This window comes from Panthera uncia (assembly GCF_023721935.1).
Source record: "Panthera uncia isolate 11264 chromosome B2 unlocalized genomic scaffold, Puncia_PCG_1.0 HiC_scaffold_25, whole genome shotgun sequence".
Classification (NCBI taxonomy): Eukaryota; Metazoa; Chordata; class Mammalia; order Carnivora; family Felidae; genus Panthera; species Panthera uncia.
The window spans coordinates 21,829,263-21,852,022 of NW_026057581.1; the positions used below are offsets into that span (position 1 = coordinate 21,829,263).

At 35.5% G+C, this 22,760-nt stretch overlaps 1 protein-coding gene across 10 annotated transcripts in view; it reads right to left on the minus strand.

Annotated features, from left to right (window-relative positions):
* The window catches only part of FARS2 (phenylalanyl-tRNA synthetase 2, mitochondrial), a 533,637-nt gene that overhangs the window by 343,830 nt on the left and 167,047 nt on the right, over nt 1-22,760 (minus strand). For all 10 annotated transcript variants that reach the window (XM_049654909.1, XM_049654908.1, XM_049654906.1 and 7 more), the window contains one exon: nt 10,312-10,471. In XM_049654909.1, the coding sequence (XP_049510866.1) occupies nt 10,312-10,471 (160 nt within the window). The remainder of the gene's footprint in view (nt 1-10,311; nt 10,472-22,760) is intronic.

The window sequence follows — 22,760 nt, forward strand, 5'->3', positions numbered from 1 at the left end:
CTTCAGATTCTCCATCTCCCTCTCTCTCTGCCCCTCCTCTGCTTGCACTCTGTCTCTCAAAAATAAATAAATAACATTAAAAATTAAAGAAAAAACAACTTTGAACAAGAAGAACAAAGTTGGAAGGTTAAATTCAAGGCTTGTGATGTAGCTACTATAATGAAAAAAGTGTAACATTGAATCAAGATAGACAATAATAGATGAATGGAACAGAATATAGAATCCAGAAATAGATCCAAACATATACATTCAATTGATTTTAGACAAAGGTAGGAAGGCATGGTTACTTCAACAAATAGTGCTGGATATCCACATGCAAAAAATATATAATCCATAGATCATACCATATGTAAAATTTTTCAAAATAATGACAAGCCTAAAAATAAAACCAAAAAGTATAAAACTTCTAGAAGAAAACAGAGTAGAAAAATCTTTATGACCTTGGGTTAGTTAAGATTTCTCAGAAACTACATGAAAAACATATTCCATAAAAGAAAAAAAATAATTAAATTTCATCAAAATTAAGAACCTCTGCTCTTTGAGGGTCACTGTTAAAAGAATGAAAAGACAAGCACAGAATGGGAGGGGGGGGCGGGTATCTTCAAATCACATATCTGATAAAAGACTTGTCTGCAGAATACATAAAGAAGCTTTGAAAATCAATTTAAAAATTTTTATTGGGAAAAAGGTTTGGAAACTTCACCCAAGAATACATAAATGGATAGCAAATAAACACATGATGCTCAGCACCAGTAGTCATTAAGAAAATGCAAATTAAAATCCCAATCAGGTATGACTATATACCTATTAGAATGGCTAAAATTAAAATGACTGACCATACCTAGTATTGCCAAAGATGGGAAGCAACTTCTATCATATACTACTAACAGAAATAAAAAATGGTTCAACCACTTTGAAAAACAGTTTGGCAGTTTCTTCTAAACTTAAATGTATACCTCCTATTCATCCATTCCATTCCTACATATTTACACAGGAGAAATAAAAATATATGCCCATACAAAGACCTAAACCTGGGTGGCTCAGTCAGTTAAACAGCCAACTATTAATTTCAGTGTGGGTCATGATCTCACATCATGAGATCGAGCCCCGCACTGGGCTCTTTGCTAACAGCGAGGAGTCTGCTTGGGATTCTCTCTCTCCCTCTCTTTCTCTGCCCCTCTCCCACTCAAAATAAATAAACAAACATTTTAAAAAAGAAGAAGAACAAAGAGCTAAACACAAATATTTATAGCAGTTTTATTTGTAACAGTCAAAACCTAGAAACAACACAAATGTCCATCCACCTAGATGGATAAACATATTGTGAGCTGTCTGTACAATATAACACAATTCAGCAGTAAAAAAGGATGAAGCATTAATACATGCTGCAACATGGAAGTATCTCAAAATAATTATGCTCAGTGAAAAAGGTCATGATCTCACAGCCTGTGATTTCGAGCAAATAGGGCTCTACCCTGAGCTAGCAATAAGAGCCAGCCCCACATTGGGCTCTGTGCTGACAGCTCAGAGCCTAGAGCCTGCTTTGGATTCTGTGTCTCCCTCTCCCTCTGCTCCTCCCCTACTCGTGCTCTGTCTCTGTCTCTGTCTCTCTCTCTCTCAAGAATAAATAAACATTAATTTTTTTTTAATTTATTAATTTGATTCAATTTTAGGAACAAAGTAGAAGTAACCACTATAAACCTAATTACTATTCTCAATCGCTTTCACTTCAGTTATATTAACAGAGATTCATGGATAGAGAAAAATGTGAAAAGATATGGAAGATATGGGATCCTCATTACCATTACAAGTGACTTCACTCTTGACTAAGTCAACATACACGATACAGAGCCCTAGGATGTTTTGGTTGGATGGGACAACATGTACGTTGGGTTGACAAGCAGGTTATTTTGAGGGTATCAATACCTATGGAAGAAGAAGGTGGCAACAGGTTGGAACAGAAGAAGTCAATGAGCTGCAGTCAGGCCCAACAAAGCCTTACATAGCTCTGGTGCTTAGCCCATCAAGACTGCCCTATAGTGGGATAGTGGGGTCGTGGGTCAAAATGCTGGGCCTTTTTATTTCTGCCACAACCAGTCTTTGGATGTGGGCAGCCCTGGGAAAGGCATCTCCTGGGGCAACGAGTCTGCCTATAAGCTGAGGCAGTCCCCAAAGGAGCTGACAGCTGGAGGCCATCTGCACTCTCATCAGGAGCATCCTTGGAGGGGATCCTAAGACACGTATCTCAATGACCATCACAGGTCTTTTTTATCTTAAACAAAAGATAAGAGAAGTTACTTGCCCACGGCAACATATCTAGTCAACAGCAAAGGACACAATCTGTTTCTTCTTCAGACTAGTTAATCTAACTTGTGCTACAGTCCAATGGTTTCTAAAGGGAAAATCCAATGTTTAGCAAGACTGTACCAAAGAAGGCCTGTAAATCCTATGAAACAGAGGGTGAAACCAAAACGTTAGTTATCCTAAACCCCCACCTCAGCTGCTCTGAAAGAAATGATTGGCCAAATAGGCTACAAAATATTGGAGAAACAATTTAGAAATGTTTAAAATGACAGCAAATGCCACAAGCATGAAAATAATCTAAAGGGTTATTTTATTCCTTTCTAGTTCTAAACTGGAAACCTCTCTTAGCCTTAGGATGCTGGCACAATTGAAATGTTAACAGAAAATAATAAACTGCTCTGGAGAGGCGGGGGGGAAAAAACCTGAACTAAAGCAGCTGTAATAACAACAAATTGCCACAAGGAAATAGTATGTTCTAATTTTTAATTTTGCTTTTCAAGAACAAAGGAATATGATATTAATAACAACATCAAAAAAGGGGGAACGCAAGCTTAGACCATAAGCACAAACATAAAAAGTCACTAAATAATTCTGAGGGGCGCCAAGGTAGTAACTACTCATTAACTAATTAAAGAAAGATGGAATTTGAAGTTTTTAAATGATCTTTGGTGTCTATAATGGAACTGAGTCTGATGTGGCAAATAGGGCTCTACCCTGAGCTAGCAATAAGAGCCAGAGTAAGGCTCAGAAATATTCAGTCTCAGAAATATTATCTTTTCAAAAGAGCCTACCTCTAACATGGGCTTGGAAGTCAGGCTGATTAGTCTAAAACCCAGGCTCAAAACATTTCCAACTATGTGAACTTCATGGTAATGCATTTCTCTGTGTCTAGGTTCCCTTGTCTAAAAAGAACAGAGATTATAATCATAGATGTGGGTCAAAACAAAAAGATCCTTGTGCAGCATTTGACACTGTTAATTATTATCTCGATCACTGTCACTTATCATAATTAAAACTATTAGTAATCTAAATGACACCCAGGTTGTTTGTACCTGTATGGTTTACCAAGGTATTTTTCAGAAACTAGCAGACCTCCCCCCCAAAAATTAAATGACCCTCTGAAATGCCCAGTGTAATAACATGGCACTTCTGTTCAGAGTGCAGAAGAAACAGCCAAGAGTCTTGAGGGAGTAGTTAAGATTCAGTGTGAACACCAGGAGAGCACACAGCACCTGTTTTCTCTTATACATACCCCTCGCCCTTGTAGTTCATAAAATGGGTCTGGATTTGGCTCACCTTCCCACCCTGCTTAACATCTACCCTGAGAAGAATCTTAGCAGATGTTATAATCATACAAACACACCTGGGGACAAACTCACTCCCGGAGACGGCTCCCTTGGCAATACGCATGGCAAAGATACACCGGGGCTAGGTAAGATGCATCTTTAAGGATTTTCAGGGTATTTGGCTACTGGGTGAATGGGGTTAAAAATGATCTCATAGCTGGAAGGAAAGAAAAAATAAAAGGCTTTTATCAGATAGACTTTAGTGCACTGAACAACATATATTCTCCAAGCAGGTGGATTTTTTACTTCAATGCCATTCCACAATTCTGTCAACTCAGTCTTATAAACAAAAAGTAAATTTGAAGATTTATAAAACAGTACCTCTGATCTGTAATGAAATCTAAAACCTAAAAGTCAAGGCCAATAGGTTTTTAAAAATAAAGAAAATGTTTGCCTGAAATAGAGAAGTAACAACTTAACTGCTGTTTCAAAAGTTAATATTCTTATTCTAATATTCAGAAAAGTCATACACTTCAGAAGTGGTTTTTTATGAGGAAAATTGCTACCTGGAAACTTTTGCCTCAAAGCACAATTTTGAGTGGCATTCAAATACAAATATTAAAAATAAAAACATAAAGGAAATCCGGCACTGGATGCAAAGTTCCAAGGTCCCTGGGAAGGTTTTATAATCTACAGAGGGTCTAGAACATTTTTTTCTTTTTAAAATATTTGCTGGTGTTCAGAGAGGACATTAAGGCTTCCATCAACCCCAATACGACTGTTATGTCAGTCTGGTATAAAATCACATCTCATTTCATTAGACAAAATAAAGACAAATCAACCATAACTACTGTTCTTTGATTGTATAATATTTCCTCATAAAAATCCCTGTTTTTACTGCCTTGTTTTAATTTTTCTCCCTTTCCTTAGTCCTTCATTATTTTTCATATTTACACATTTATTTAACATTTTCTTCTTACAAGGCACCTTTCACATATGTTATTTTATTTTATTCTCATGGGAAACAAGTATTATTATGTTGGCTTTTAAGAATTAGAACACTGGGGCCTAAAGCACTAAATGACCTGTTTAAGATTTTAAAGTGGATGAAAGAGAACTTAAGTTTAATTTTTCTGCACACTACCATTTCTCAGTGGACATGAGATTTCTCGGTTAACCATTTTTCTTCCTTTCTTGTGCATTTTTCATGCCTTAGTGCCATAACCGCTATCTGCTTACTCTCAATGACTAGAGTCAGCCCTGATGTCCTCCAACCAGGAAGCTCTCCTGGAGCACATGCTCAATCTCAGGGGAGGTCCTTCTCCTATGTGCTCTCATGACACTTTGCGTTTCCCTGTGAGAGGGGTCAAGATTCATGGCTCCATGAAAGCAGAGATTATGTCTAACTCATTTAGAACTGTGATGCCTGAAATGTGCTGGAAATCCAAGAGTCCTCCCTGCTCAGAAAAATAAAAACCCAGCCCCAAAGAGAGTTTAGATGAGCACACAGAAGAGTGTCTGCTTCGGGACTCAGCCTGTGCACCAGAAAGCTTCCTGATCGGAGGCCACATGAGTAAACACTAGAGGATAAATAAGAATTATCCAGTTGAAGGGTGAAGGGGCTGGGAGGCCTAAACAAGGTGAGGGGGGAAGACAAGAATAAAAAATAACAAAGTAGGAGAAACACAAATACTGGCATTTAAGAAAGGAGGCTACCTGCCTGTTTAGAACCACTCAGTTATCTAACCAGGAGGCAGTTTCTGAACCTCACCAACAGCAAATCCTTTGATGAGATAAATGTGTCACAAGGCACAAATAAAGAGGGTTCTAAAAATGATTCTTTCCATAGTTTGACAATGGGAAAAGTCAGATGACCATGAACCTTTCTGTAAAGCGACTAGAGAAGGATTATGATCTCCCTCAAATACTACAATCCCTTCTACCCTAACTTGCCTTGAAAATGGCCTAAACAACACAGCCCATCTCTCCTGCGTTCCAGTGTTAAATAGATAATATTACTGCTAAAAATGTCACAAGTCCTTTATTTTATCATGGAAGTAAAGAGAAGCTGGCTATAATAGGATTTTCCTATCAACAATCTCACTCTGAAACTTGTTTCACTACTACATTATTTCATTTAAATACAAAATATTGCATAGCAAGCAACAGAAATAGAAAATAGCAAATATCCATGTACCCACCATTCAGTTTTATGAAATCAAAACATTTTGTAATATTTAACTTCGTATCTTTTTAATTTTAATGAAACATTATGAACACACTTGGAAGCCTGGTTTGTACCTCCTCCCTATATGATTTTTCACCTCCTAGAAAAAGACATTAGCATGAAGTTGATGTTCTCTTTTTAAAAATACATATATATATGAAGAATATATAGGATTATTTAGTGGTTTCTTAAATATTACATGAACTATGCATCCAGCAATTGAGATATTCTAACAAACCTTGCTAAAATAGGGCAGCAGAGGCTTAATGAATTATAAGAAGAATCTCTATAAATATAATTTGAACTCGCACATAGGTAGGGAAATCTGGAGGTGCAAAAACATAGAGGTCAATTAAAAGTCGTAAGGGAGCAGTCAAGTTCCAGCTGGGGGAATGGTAACTAAGACTCCCACATAAGGCGTGCACTTTGTATTACAATCTGTTTTTCTATGTCATCGCAAACACTTACAAATGTTAGACTTTTAGGTTTTACACATGAAAAATGACAATGAACAACTGGTGGCTTTCATTTGCTTTTCTTTGGTACTAATAAGGGTGAACGTCTTTTCATATGTTCATTTGTCATTCTAGCTGCACCGTTTGTCACCTTCACGAAATGTTCACCCATTTCTCCCTTAGGTTGACTTTGGCTTATTTATTTGGAGGACCTCCTTATATATGCTGAATGCTTACTTGACATGCCACTGTACTCTTATTATAATGTCTAAAATAAAAATGATTGACCACATCAACTATCATTGAAGACACAGAGCAACTGGAAGTTTCATACACTATTGAAAGGAATATAAAATGGTACAACCACATCAGAGAATAGTTTAGTGGCTTCCTAGAAAGTTAGAAGACAACTACCACATGGTGTAGCCATTCCACTGCTTTTACCAAAGCAAAATAAAAGCATACATCCTTACAAAGACTTGTACATGAATATACAAAGCTTTTGCATAGAGCTTTACCTATAATAGCAAAACACTGGAAATGATCCAAATCTCAATCAACGGGTAGATGAATAAATAAACTATTGAATGGAATACTGCTACATAAAAAAAAAAATGAACTATTAATATACACTCCACCATGGATGCTCTTAAAATAATTATGGTAACTGAAACAAGCCAGGCCAAAAAGAGGGGAAAAAAAAAACAGGGTACACATCATAGCATTCCATTTATAAAAATCTAGAAGGTATAAATTAATCAATAGTGACAGAAAGTAGAAAAATGATTACCTAGGGTGAGGAAATGTGAGGAAGGGCAAGAAGGAGAGATTACCAAGGTACAGAAGGAAAATTTGGGAGTGATGAACATGTTCATTACCTCAACTGTGATGGTGGTTTCATGAGTATATACATACATCAAAATTGATGAGAGTGTGTAAATATGTTTACTTTACTGTATGTCAACTTAGCCTGTATACTTTAAACATGTATAGTTTATTTTATATCAATTATAACTCAATAAAGCTGTTCCTTAAAATTTTGTAGTAATAGTAGGAGAATAATGCTAATATCATCCTCAGTGGGAAAAAACTGAGCCCCCTAAGGTCAGGAACAAGACAGGGATGTCCACTCTCACCACTGTTATTCAACATAGTATTGGAAGTCTTAGCCTCTGGAATCAGACAACACAAAGAAATAAAAGGCATCCAAACTGGCCAGGAGGAGGTCAAACTTTCACTCTTCACAGATGACATGATACTCTATATGGAAAAACCAAAAGATTCCACCAAAAAATTCCTAGAACTGATTCATGAATTCAGCAAAGTTGCAGGATATAAAATCAATGCACAGAAATCTGTTGCATTCTTATTCACCAAGAATGAAGCAACAGAAAGAGAAATCAAGGAATCAATCCCCTTTACAGTTGCACAAAAAACCATAAAACACCTAGGAATAAACCTAACCAAAGAGGTGAAAAATCTATACACTGAAAACTATAGAAAGCTTATGAAAGAAATTGAAGAAGACACAAAAAAATGGAAAAAGATTCCATGCTCCTGGATAGAAAGAACAAATATTGTTAAAATGTCAATAACTACCCAAAGCAATCTACATATTCAGTGCAATCCCTATCAAAGTAATACCAGCATTCTTCACAGAACTAGAACAAATAATCCTAAAATTTGTATGGAACCAGAAAAGACCCCAAATAGCCAAAGCAATCTTGAAAAAGAAAACGAAAGCAGGAGGCATCACAATCCCAGACTTCAAGCTATACTACAAAGCTATAATCATCAAGACAGTATGGAACTGGCACAAGAACAGACACTCAGATCAACGGAACAGAATAGAGAACCCAGAAATGGACCCACAAACATATGGCCAACTAATCTTTGACAAAGCAGGAAAGAATATCCAATGAAATAAAGACAGTCTCTTCAGCAAGTGGTGGTGGGAAAACTGGACAGCGACATGCAGAAGAATGAACCTGGACCACTTTCTTACACCATACACAAAAATAAACTCAATATGGATGAAAGACCTCAATGTAAGACAGGAAGCCATCAAAATCCTCGAGGAGAAATCAGGCAAAAACCTCTTTGATCTTGCCCGCAGCAACTTCTTACTCAACACGTCTCCGGAGGCAAGAGAAACAAAAGCAAAAATGAACTACTGGGACCTCATCAAAATAAAAAGCTTCCGCACAGCAAAGGAAACAATCAGCAAAACTAAAAGGCAACTGACAGAATGGGAGAAGATATTTGCAAATGACATATCAGATAAATGGTGAGTAGCCAAAATCTGTAAAGAACTTATCAAACTAAACACCCAAAAATCAAATAATCCAGTGAAGAAATGGGCAAAAGACATGAATAGACACTTCTCCAAGGAAGACATCCGGATAGCCAACCGACACATGAAAAAATACTCAACATCACTCATCATGAGGGAAATACAAATCAAAACCATAATGAGATACCACCTCACACCTGTCAGAATGGCTAACATTAACAACTCAGGCAACAATAGATGTTAGCGAGGATGTGGAGAAAGAGGATCACTTTTGCATTGTTGGTGGCAATACAAGCTGGTGCAGCCACTCTGGAAAAAAGTATGGAGGTTCCTCAAAAAACTAAAAATAGAACAACCCTACGACCCAGCAATTGCACTACTAGGCATTTATTCACAGGATACAGGTGTGCTGTTTCAAAGTGATACATGCACCCCCATGGTTATAGCAGCACTATCAACAATAGCCAAAGTATGGAAAGAGTCCAAATGTCCATCAATGGATGAATGGATGGATAAAGAAAATGTGGTATATATACAATGGAGTATTACTCGGCAATCAAAAAGAATGAAATCTTGCCATTTGCAACTACGTGGATAAACCTGAAGGGTATTATGCTAAGTGAAATTAGTCAGCCAGAGAAAGACAAAAATCATATGACTTCACCCCTATGAGGCCTTTAAGAGACAAAACAGATGAACATAAGGGAAGGGAAACAAAAATAATATAAAAACAGGGAGCGGGACAAAACAGAAGAGACTCAAATATGGAGAACAAACTGAGGGTTGCTGGAAGGGTTATGGGAGGGGGGATGGGCTAATGGGTAAGGGGCATTAAGGAATGTACTCCTGAAATCATTGTTTCAGTATATGCTAACTAATTTGGATGTAAATTTTAAAAAATAAAAAATAAAAATAAATTTAAAAAAAGAATAGTAGGAGAATAAAACAGAATCCTAACCATGCTAGGCTTCTGTCTTCTAAACATCTTTTCCAATACAGGTCAAAAATTTTTAAATTCCCCTAACCTTCTTTTTACATCTTTCTAAAAATAAGCAAAATAATATCTCAAGTAAATTAGAAATAGTGAGAGGGATTGGGGGCATCATAGACAAAAGGTTATCCTGGAGATATAATGGAGAGCAAGGACTGCAGTGAGAATCCAGGTCTTAAAAAGACTGTTCTTCCTCCAGGAAATCCAGGAAATTCACTGTTAACCTGTTTGCTATTGATAGTAGTAATCTGTATGTCAACATACAAAATTTTCCACTGGGCCCACTCACATGGTTGAGAATCTTGCCCCATCAATCCAAGTCTGACCTAATGATAGTATGGTAAAAGAATAACACTAATCAACCTATACACTTTCTCTGCACTGATCTTAATCCATTCTCATTCTTATCAAAGGTTGTAATCATTTTTCCTTCTCAAGCTAATTCCATTTTCATGTCCGCTGGCTCCACAAGTGAAATGAACCAGCAAATCTGTAAGTTCTACTTCACTGAGGAACAGAACCACTAAACCACAACTTAGACCAAAAAATCTAAACACAACTAGCTTTTTTTTTTTTTTTAAAGTAGACTCCATGTCCAACGTGGGTCTTAAACTTATGACCCTGAAATTAAGACTCACATGCTCTACAGACGAAGCTGGCCAGGCACGCCAACACAACTAGCCTTAATGATTTCAGAAAGATGGTAACTGTTAAATATTTAAGCTCCCAGAAGACAAAGGCAGATGAGTACCTACCATCTCCAAAAAGATGTGTCACAAGCCTGGTAAGCGTTTGCTTAAGGTCAAATTCAACGAGCTTTGTGGCCTCCATGGTATGTGTCTCCTGTTTATAGGCAGAACGAGAACTCTGTTCAAAGAGCTGCAGGCTTTCTCCATCCTTTATGCCAGTAAATAACTGCAAATCAAGAGGAATAAGATAAATAAAGTAAAATAAATAAATAAATAAAAAACAGTATCCTGGTCAGTCTACATGAAAAAAACATAATATGAGAATAAAATCCATTAAGTCTTTTAGCCAGTCAACATACTGGAATTAACATTCATTTGGTACCAACTTTGAACAAAGCACTATGCCACATGTTATGGAGAGTCTTCAGGGAATTAAAAAACACTGTTATGATCTTTTCTCATCTCTTCATTTCAGTTTGGCTTAATTTATAGTCATTTCCTCAAAACAGACATTATCCTCAGTGCTAATACAAATACCACTGAATCAGGTTTTCAGACTCTAAAATTATATCCCTACATCCTACAGTGTCCTTACAGTGTGACCTGAGACTAGGTAAGAAAGTATAATCCAAAAATTAAATTCTGTAATGTTCATGAAGTCAGGAAGTATGCCGGGCTTTGCTTAACCTTGTTATCACCAAAACCCAGGACATAATTTTGCCATTTACTATCCAGGTAAACACAGGCAAGTGTTATGGTAAAGAAATCTTGGGTAATGATTTGTGAAGTAGAAATAATAATACTAAATTAAGATACTTTGTGATAATTAAAATAATACATGAAAAGCATAGAGTACCTGGCACATTGCAATGCCTAAAAAAAAATGTGATTATCATCACAATCATCATTTTTTTATTATAATTTATTGACAAATTGGTTTGCATACAACACCCATTGCTCATCCCAACAAAAGCCCTCCTCAATGCCCATCACCCACTTTCCCCTCTCCCCCACTCCCTATCAACCCTCAGTTTGTTCTCAGTACCCAAGGAAAAAAATAAAGTTACAGAGAAGAAGGGAGGCAAACCATACGAGACAATCATCATTATTAATCACAGCTATTATTAGTCATAAGCTGCTTTACCACAAAATAAAGTGTCCCCATCTTTAACAAAATAGATCTTCACCTGCTAGGAGAGGACTAAAGATGGAGAACTGAGCAAATGAATCTATTATTCTTTCCACCTAATGTCCCATGAAATAATTTTTTTTAATGTTTTAATTTAAAAAACTGAGTCAACTGCTGTTTCTAGTAACATTGGGGTGAATAATTAGAACCAAACCTCCTCATATTTCTACTAAAACATACAAAAATTCTTAAAAGTATAGAAGTAACACAATAGAGAGGAATTACTTAAAATTCTACAAGAAAGCACAAAACCAGAAAACAAAACCCAGCATAAGCCAGAGAGAAACACTAAGAATATCTGCATCTCCAAGTATCAACTGAAAAGGTGAACATTGGTCATGACAGCTTACCATGGCAAGTAAGGTTAAAGTGAAAAGCCACAGTATCTGACCAAGTTGGGTTATCAAATAAACAGCCCTAAAGCACTTCCCTCATGATAAGGATGAATACAATAGTAAACCAGTTCTTGTCAAACTTATAGTCAAGGCTCACATTTACCTGGGCAAGACAGAGAACCTCAGGCTGTGAAAATGGACTAAGGCAATTACAGACTGGTAGCTCCTCTAAGTGCCAGCAAAATCAAATGAAAATCTCAGAAAAAGATTCTACTATCCTATAACTCAAATTAGTCCTATGAGAGCTGAAGACAGTGCAGCTGCCAAAGTCTGTCTTTCAACACTTACTTTAACAGTAACTTAGAACAACAAAAAGAACAAATAAAACTATTAAACACCATGCTTTCATCACAAAACAGACAATGCCCAACTTTCAAAATGATTGTAAGTTAAAAAGGTAAGGGGGAGAAAAATTGAGGGAAAGAGAGAACAGGGGAAGTAGTGAGGTACTAAGTTTGATCTAAAATAGCCACCAGAAAGAGGAAGTGACCTTAAGTGTGAAACTGCTATGACTATTCTAGGGGATGTGACTAGGGACCACAAGAAAAGGACTGAAAAGCAAGCCCAGGTCAAAGTGACACTCTTCCAAAGGCATGGTTACAATGGAAGAGAAAAAGGTGAAAACAATGAAAGACATCCTTTGACAACTGAGGGGGGAAGAGTAAAAGAGGCAAAAGAGAAAACTTAGGACTCCATAAAATAAAGCAAATCTAAAAACTTAAGAGGATTTATAAAACTATTCCCAACCCACTTTACCAAAAAACAAACAAAAAACCCAAAACAAAAAATTCCACTAAAGACTACACTTCGCCACACTAACAGAAGAGGGCACCAGACAACTATAAATTCTTCTAAACAACCCAAACCCACAAAAAGTAACAAAAGAAAATGAAATAAAGCTACAGAGAATTATTACTACCCCCTACCCCAGAAAATCAGAAAACCATTCAAAACAGATCAATAGATGAAAATCTAATCCTTTCCCCCCTCCCAAAAAAAAAGTCAAGAAGCAGAAGCAGAAGAAAAAGAAGAAGGTAACATACTACTTGAAAAGCAAATTTAATACACTAAACCAAGCATTTGGAGTACAAATAATTGCTTGAGTCAGAAACTCAAAAATTAAGAACAAAACTGTATGAAAAGCAGGAAGAAATGAAAAGAGAGTTGACTGAATTCAGGAAGGAAATAGAAGAAAACGATCTCAGAATGGAAGTCTAAATTGCAAAGTATGCAGGAGGTAACAGCCTCAATGAGGATTTAATAAGGGGCATTAAATAAAAGCAGGAAGACAACCAAGATAAGAACAATGAGGTGAAGAAAGAAAAGTCTGAGAGAAAGTGGTGGAAATAGAAGCCATGCAAAGAAGGAATAACATATATATAATTGGAAGTCCCTAAAAGAGGAGAAACAAAACACTGGAACAGGACTAATGGGCACCAGATAAAATAAGCATCTGAGAAAATGCACCTAGGAGGACAAAACACAAGACATATCATGGGAAAAACTCTACCAGACTTCAAAGATAAAGAGGAAAAATCTCTTAGGCCTCCAGGCAAAATGACCAAATAAGTTAGAAGGGCAAAGCAATTAGATTCAAATCAGACTCTTGAAAACAACATACAAAACAGGGCAACAATGCAACCACATTTTCAGACAACTCAATAATAAAAAAAATTTTTTTTAAGTATGGACCAAGAATTTTATATCCAGCAACACTGGTCTTTGAGCATCAGGTCTACATAAAAAGTTGTAAACATACAAGAACACAGGGGATTTCACATTAATGAGTATTTTGAAGAATTCAGCAAAGAATAAACTTTATTCAAGCACAGCATAATTGGGAAATATTCAACTAAAAAAGAAAAACTACCACATTAATGATGAATAACACATTAATATATAAAATTGTAGATTTGACACTAAACAAAAGTAGAAATAACAGAACAAGAAATGGAAGGAGAGGGAGTAGAAGTGGCAAGTGGAACATATACACATTGGTTACTGCATACATGATAAGTAATGGTTAAAGAACACTTTAAAACAAACTAGCAAGTTAAATAAGAAAACAGTGAAATAAGAACATTTAAAAAGATGTAAAAATAAAAGTTACTATTAAAACAAAAATATGAATCTTTCTAAAAGGCAAAAAATTAATTCAAAAGGAAAAACAATAAAACAAAATATATCTGGTGGACAAAGAAATAAGCTGAATATAAAATAACCATAACTACAAAATACAATTGTGGAGTTGAGACCAAACATATCAGGCATTATCAATACACGTGAATGGATTTGATTCACCTCTTAAAAGAAAAAAAGAACAAAAACATTAAATATGATCACAAAGTAGGACCCAACTAACTACGTGCTGTTTACAAGAAACACACCGTAAATAATGTTAAAAATAAAGGAACAAAGTAGAGTATAACAGGCAGAAACAAAAAATTAAGCACAGTAATTACGAAATTAGAAAAGGTAAAATTCAACCAAAAAAAAAAAAAACCCCACTAAACATGGAAAAGACATATTAATTATCAAGTTTGCAAGTCATTATGAATACACAGTACTAACCAATGTTTACAAATCAAATAAGACAGAAATCACACTTATTCAGAAAAAATCCATAGAAGAAGTCCATTTTCCAGTTCATGGCTACTGTGTTGGGAGTCCCTAGAATCTTTGGAATCTCCCCGGGCCTCCAGCAGCATGATCATCTTTGACATGGCTCTGGAAGCTATTATGAGCAAGCAGCCTAGTGGTCAGCCTGGCAAAGGCACACCAGACTCCGATCCTGAGTGGTCACCACCAGTCTTCAGGAGGTGCTAGGCTCATCAGAGTCCACCATTACCCTCCCTGTAGACCAGGCAGGATGCAGCAAGCAGAAGCAATTGGGTTCTTTCATATCAAAACAGCAAAACATTTAAAAGGAAGTTGAGAGAACCCCACTCTTCGCTATCCAAGACACACACAAGCCTTCCTGACACACTATAATCATGTGCGCTGCACCACATGGAAAATAAACTCTAAATATCCGGCAGGGGCGGGGGGGGGGGGGGAAGGAGAGGAAGAAAGGGAAAAAAACTAAAATCCATAGGAGATGAAAAGGACACTTAGAAACACAAATAATATAAGAATTTAATATACCATTCTTACAATAAAATCAAGTAAACAAAATCAACTTAAGAAGATAGAAGAGCTAAACAACATAACTAATAAAGGAAAGTTGATAGCCATATACACATATCTCCCCTGACAATATAAAATACATTTTCTTCTTAAAAACTCGGCAAAACATAAGTACTCTCCATAAAGAAGAAATACGAAGTATGTCCCATTATAAGAAATAATAAGCTCCATTCTGACTACAATACTATAAGCTAAGAGTCATTACCAAAAAACGAAGAGAACACACAGGCCCTTCTACATGGAAACTGAAAGAAAAGAAAAGGAAAAAAAATCTTTCAGGCAACAATGGGACAAAGGGACAATATCCAAATACATAAGAAACTTTTTAGAAGTTGACAAAGGGGTAAAACATCACTAGAAAAATGGGAAAAAATACAGGAATATACAATTCACTAAAAAAAAAGAAAAGAAAAGAAAAGAAAGAAATGAAAATGACCCTTAACATATGAAACCTATTCAAAAGAGAAATGCCAATTAAAACACTGACATATTATTTCTAATCTATGACACCGGTGGAAATGAAAAAGCAAAACATATTCTTTTCGTGAGGCTTGGGAAAACTTGTATTCACACAGACTGTTGATAGAAACAGAAACTGGAAGAACCCATTTGAAGGCAAATTTGGCAATATCTAACAAAAATTACATTCGTGTTCACCTCCTGACCCAATCATTCTACTTCTATTTACCCTGAAGATAAACCTCCGGAACCAATACTTATGTTCATTGTTTTTGTTGTAACATTATTTGTAACTACAGAGCACTGGAAACAAAGAAATGTCCATACATAAGAAAAAAGTTAAATAAACTATGGTCTATCCATACAATGGAGTACTTTGCAGATACAACAAAGAATGAAAATCTCTGAACTAATACACAATGATTACCAAGATACACTGTTAAGTGAAAAAGCAAAGGACCAAAAAGGCATTTATCATATGCTACTTTAAAAAAAATCGATTTTGTGGCTTTTCATGTAAAAAAAAAAAAGGAAAATAATAAAAAATATACACAAATCTGTTCATTTGTATAAAATAAAACTGAGCAAACAGCATCAAAAGGATGAATTGAAAACTAAAGAGATGAATTTCATAAAGGAAAGGAGGTGGTAACACTGCAGACTGGGAAGAATCAGTGAATGGAAATGGAGTCAAGAGAAGGAGGTAGTAGGAGTCGGGGGATGAGACAGAAGTAAGACTTTCTTAAGTAAACTTTTTTGTATAGTTCTGACATTTAGAATCACGGTAATATTTTGTCTACTCAAAAAATTTAAAGTAATAATTAAAACCCACCCAGATGTGGTGAGAACTCAAACTGAAATAATAACAGCACTAATTCTATTCTTACTAAATGACACTGCCACACTGAAGAGGGTAGAAAAGAACCAACCAAAGTAAATGTGAAAAATTAAATTTTAACTATTTTGTTAGACACAAAATTATTACAGCAAATATTGTATGTGCCAACGTTTCTGAAACTATCTGATGTTCATTCTAGAACTGATCAAGTAAGCAAATACATTGTGGGTAAGGAGAACCAGGCAATTAACTATCAAAAAAAAAAAAAAATGAGCAGGAAGACTAGAAAGACTTATGTGATAATGACTGGAATTGGAGGTATCAATATGAATTCATATTTTTTACACATATACAGATAAAAAAAGAAAAATAAAAGTGCATGTAGGGGCAGCTGGGTGGCTCAGTTAAGTGTCCAACTCTTGATTTCAGTTCAGGTCATAATCCCATAGCCATGAGATCAAGCCCCGTGCCCCTCACCAAGCACCTCACTAGGCACGGAGCCTGCTGGGGATTCTCCCTCTCTCTCCCTTTCCCTCTACCCCTCCCCTGCTCAAGGTCTCTCTCAGGGAAAAAACAAAACAAAAAGTACATGTACATACACTTACATGTATGTATTGTCCATTGAGGGGACCTAGAAACAATGACCTTCCACTAGCAATAATGGCACTCAAGCCTGGGTTTCTAAACACCATTTTTTAATGAAAAAGCAGGGCTCCTTAAAGAAATGAATGATTCCAGGGCTGACGCAGAGAGAACACACCATGAACCTGAGATATAATGTGGAGCCAAGGAAGGATGAAAATGTGTCAAAAGAAATAGGAGACTGTTTGAAGGTGCTCCCAGTGGTCAAATTGGGGTCAACTGAAAAGCCAAATAAATCATTCTAGTAAGGAACTATAACCCACAAAATAAATAAATATCCACAAAATCATACTGATATAAATAGGTGAATAAATACATATAAAAGAAGGTAAAGGCTGGCCTTTCTAATAACAAAATTGTAAACAATAACTTTAGAAGAAATGATGGATTAAAAAAAAATGACCATTTGGCAAACACCAAAGTAGTAATCATTTCAGGCAATAATTCTCGATGAATTCTAAAGTTAGTGGGGATAAATATATTGAAAAAGAGGATATTTATATATAGCTTCAAAGTATTCTCCCACAAGAAACTTATTAATTGCAAAGGGAAGGATAATTACTTTATTGTGCAGAAATCTAACAGATGCCATATTTACCAAGTGATCAAAATTAAAAATTATACATAATGACACCATGTGCCTTTTAATTTAATACACAAATAAGGGCACAAATAACTTATAATATATATAATATATATAATATTACATATATAGTATTATAAGAGCACAAATAACTTATAATACATATAATGCATATAATATTACATAATATGTATATAATAGTACATATATATAATATTATGTAAATACAGTTACTGTCCCCAAAATAATTACACAAAAAATCAGCAAGGAGTGTCAAGTATTCCTACGGATAAAAATAAAGCATTTTTCCCTAGGAATAAGAACTACTCCAAGGATACATTAATCAGAAAAAAGGAGGAGAGCTGAACTAGTAAGATGAAATGGAAGAAAATATTTCATTAGTAATGGTACAGAGAAAAAAAGAATGAGGTGCTCTTAGTCAAAATGCATATCCAGGTATAAGGTGTTATTACCCCCCCCAAATGGGGTAAAAGCCCCAGGTTCCAAAAGATACCTTTTATAATCCATTAAAAGTAAAAATCCTATTACAGGATCTAGCTGGATAATAAAAAAGAAACATTTACTCATAATCATACATTAAAAAAATACACTGTGCTAACAATGCCAAGTTATTCAACTGGAGAAGGAAACTGGAGCTGGGTCTTGCAGAGTAACTCCGGCGTAACTAACAAAATACATGAAACAAGGCCCACAGGGTGACAGCCCTGCTCTGTGTCCACTCCAAAAGATGAAGATTAGCCTTTTTATTTTTATTTACTTAATGAGATAAAAATGACACAGAACATTATATGATTTGTAGACAACATTATGACTTCAGGTATGTATACACTGTGAAATGATAACCAAAATAACTTTTAACACTTATCATCACACACAGTTACAAATTCTTGTTTTAATGATGAGAAATTTTAAGATCTACTCTCTTAGCAAGTTTCAAATATACAATACAGTATTATAGTCTACTGCCACCAGGCTGTATATTACATCACCAGGACTTACTTATCTCATAACTGGAAGTTGTAACTTTTGACCACCTTCACCCATTTTGCCTACCTCCTAACCTGCTGCCTCTGGCAACCAAGAACTTTTTCTCTATGAGTTCAGGGGATTTTAGATTTCACATATAAGTGAGATCATACATATTTGCCTTTTTCTGACATTCCACTAAGCATCGAAAACCCTCAAGGTCCATACATGTTGTAAGAAATAGCACAATTTCCTTCATTTTTGTGGCTGAAAAATATTTGTGTGTGTGTGTGTGTGTGTGTGTGTGTGTGTGTGTGAGTACCACATTTTCTTTATGCATTCATCATCAATAGACACTTAGGTTGATTCCATATCTTGGCTATTATAAATAATGCTGCAATGAACATGGGGGTGCAGATATATTTCAAGACAGTGATTTCCTTTCCTTTGGTACAATACCCGGAAGTGGGATTACTGGATCACGTGGAAGTTCTATTTCTAATTTTTTTGAGGAACCTCCATGCTGTTTTCCATACTGGCTGCACAAATTTGTATTCCCACCAAGAGTGCACAAGGAATCACTTTTTTCCACATCCTCACCAACACTTGTTACTTCTTGTCTTTTTGATAAAAACCATTCTAACAGGTATGAGGGGATATCTCATTGTGGCTTTGGTTTGTAATTCCCTGATGAGAAGTGATGTTGATTAACATATCATGATTAATCATGTTGATTAATGTGTCTGTTGGCATATCTTCTTTGGGAATTTTTCTATTCAGTTCCTCTTCCCATTTTTAATTGAAATTGTTTATTGACTCTTATTGGTTCTTCATATATTTTGGTTACAAAACCCAAATTAATATTTCTCTTTCTGATAGTGCGTTATTAGTGTTTAGAAACAAAACAGACTTTTGTATATTGATCTTTCAACTGGCAACTTCACTGAATTAGTTCTAGCAGTTTTTTGGTTGGTTCTTTATGGTTTACTACATATAATATTATGTCATCTGCAAATAAAGATAGTTTTACTGCTTGCTTTCCAATGTGGATTCTTTTTTTGGGCCTTATTGCTTTGGATAGTACTTCCAGTACTATGTTGAATAAAAGTGACAAGAAGTGGCATACTTGTCTAGTTCCTGATCTTGGGGGAAAAAAAAAACCTTTCAGTGTTTCTCACTGAGTATGATGTTAGGTGTGGGCTTGTCATATATGGCCTTTATTATGTTGAGGTGGATTCCCTCTGTAACACATTTTGTTGAGTTTTTACCATAAATGGATACTGATCTCTGTCAAATGCTTTTTCTGCATCCATTGGGATATGATTTTTATCCTTCATTACAGTGATATGGTATCTCACATTGATTTGCAGACACTGAAGCATCCCTGAATTCCTGCAATAAATTTCACTTGGACATGGTATGAACTTTTGAATGTACTGTTGAATTCAGTTTGCTAATACCTGTGTTAATACTAGTTGGGAATTTTTGCGTCTATGATCATCGGGGTATTGGCCTCTACTATAGTCATACCTCATGTTATTGTGTTCACTTTCTTGCACATCACAGAAATTGCATTGTTTACAAATTAAGGATTCAAAACTTCATTGGAGGAAGTAACGTGTGGTGAAAATAGCAAGAGAACTAGAATTAGAATTGGTGGGGCACCTGGGTGGCTCAGTCAGTTGAACATCCAACTTTGGCTCAGGTCATGATCTTCCAATTGTAGGTTCAAGCCCAACATCAGGCTCACTGCTGTCAGCACAGAGCCCACTTTGAATCCTCGGTCCCCCTCTCCTCTTTCTCTGCCCCTCCCCCACTTGCACGTGCATGCACGCACTCTCTCTCTCTCTCTCAAAAATAAACATTAATAAAAAAAGAAGTGGAGCCTGAGGATGTGACTGAACTGCTGCCATCTTATGATAAAACTTTAACAGATGTGGAGTTGCTTCTTATGGATGAGCAAAGAAAGCAGTTTCTGGAGATGGCATCTACTCTGGTGACGATTCTGTGATGACTACTGAAGTGATAACAGGATTTATATTACATAAATTTAGTTGGTAAAGCAAGCAGGTTTGAGAAGATGTACTCCAATTCTGAAAGTTGTTCTACTGTGGATAAAATGCTATCAAACAGCATAGCATGTCACAGAGAAATCAACTGTGAAAGGAAGAGTCAACTGATGCTGCAAACTTCATCGCTGTCTTAAGAAAATGCCACAGCCACTCCAACCTTCTGCAACCACCAGCCTGATCAATCAGCAGCCATCAACGTTAAGACAAGACCCTCCATCAGCAAAAAGATTACAACTCATTGAAAGCTCAGAAAATGGTTAGCATTTTTTAGCAATAAAGAATTTTTAATTAGGGTATGTACATTGTTTTTTAGACATAATGTTATTGCATACTTAATAGACTACAGTATAGTGTAAACATAAAGTTTATATGCACTGGGAATCCAAAAAATTCATTAGATTCATTTTACCAAGATATTCACTTTATTGTGGTGGCCTGGAACTGAACTTGAAATATCTCCAAAGAATGCCTGTAATTTCCTTCATTATATTGTCTTTGTCTGCAAACAGGGCAACAGGGTAAAATAAGTTTAAAAGTGCTCCCTCCTCTTCTGTTTTTTGGAAAAGTTTGAGAAGGATTGGTATCAATTCTTCTTTAAACGTTTGGAGGAATTCAGTAGTGAAGCAATCTGGTCCTGTGCTTTTGTTTATAAGGAAGTTCTTGATTACTGTTTCTATCTCCTTATTCATTATTGGTCTGTTCAGATTTTCTATTTCTTCATAATTCAATGTTGGTAGATTATGTTTCCAGGAATTTATCCACTTCCAAGCTGTCCAATTCACATGCAATTGTTTATAGTAGTCTTATCATTTATATTGCTGTAGTATCAGTTGTAATGTCTCATCTTTTATTTCTGATTTTATTTATATTGAGGCTTCTTGCTTTTTTTTCTTGCTAACTCTAGCTAAGGTTTTATCTATTTTGTTAACCTTTCCAAAAATACAACTCTTAATTTCATTGTTTTTTTTTTTTCTATTTGTCTTTTCAGCCTCTATCTTGGTTATTTCCACTCTATCTTTGTTACTTCCTTTCTTCTACTAACTTTGGGCTTCATTTATTTTTCTTTTTCTGGTTCCTTGAGTTGTAAACTTAGGCTGTTGATAGGAAATATTTTTTCATCCTTAATTTTAGATGTTTATCACTATGAACTTCCCTGTTAGAACTGCTTTTGCTGCATCCCATAAGTTTTACTACATTGTATTTCCATTTAATTTGTCTCGTGACATTTTTTTATTTCTCTTTTGATTTCTTCTTTGACTTACTGGCTGTTAAGTAGCATGTTGTTTAATCTCCAATATTTATGAATTTTCTAGCTTTCATCTTTTATTTATTTCTAGTTTTATACCATTGTGACCAGAAAAGATGTTTGATATTACTTTATTAAGATTTCTTCTGGGGCCTAACATAGACATGGCCTATCCTGGGGAAAGTTCATCAGTGTTCAAGAAGAATGGGTACTGTGCTTCTATTTGGATGGAATGTTCTATAAATGTCTGGTAAGTACATCTGGTCTAATATAGAGTTTTAAGTCCTATGTTTCCTTATTTTTTTTCTGTCTGCATGATCTATCTATTAATGAGAGTAGGATACTGAAGTCCCCTACTATTACTGTATAGTTGTCTATTTCTCCCTTTAGGTGGGTTAATCTTTGTCTGATATATTTAGGTGCTTTTATGTAGGGTGTATAAACATTTATGAATTTTAAATATCCTCTTGTTGGATCGACCCCCTTTACCATTACATAATGATCTTCTTTGTCTCTTATTAGTCTTTTCTTAAAGTCTATTTTGTCTTATATAAGTATGATATCCCAGCTTTTACTGGATTTCTATGTGCATGCAATATCTTTTTCCATTCCTTCACTTTTGGTCTATTTGTGTCCTTAACTCTGCAATGAGTTTATTTATGAGTCGCTTACAAGTAACATATAGTTGAGTGTTGTTTTTTAAATCCATTTAGCCACTTTATGTCTTTTGATTGGAAGACTTCCATTTACATTTAAAATAATTATTGATAGGTATGTACTAATTAACATTTTGTTAGCTGTTTTCTAGTGGTTTTGTAATTTCTTCATTCCTTTTTTGTCTTGCTCTCTTCCTTTGTGATTTGATGATTTTCTGAAGTGGTATACTTAGGTTCCTTTCTCTTTCTCTTTTGTGTATCT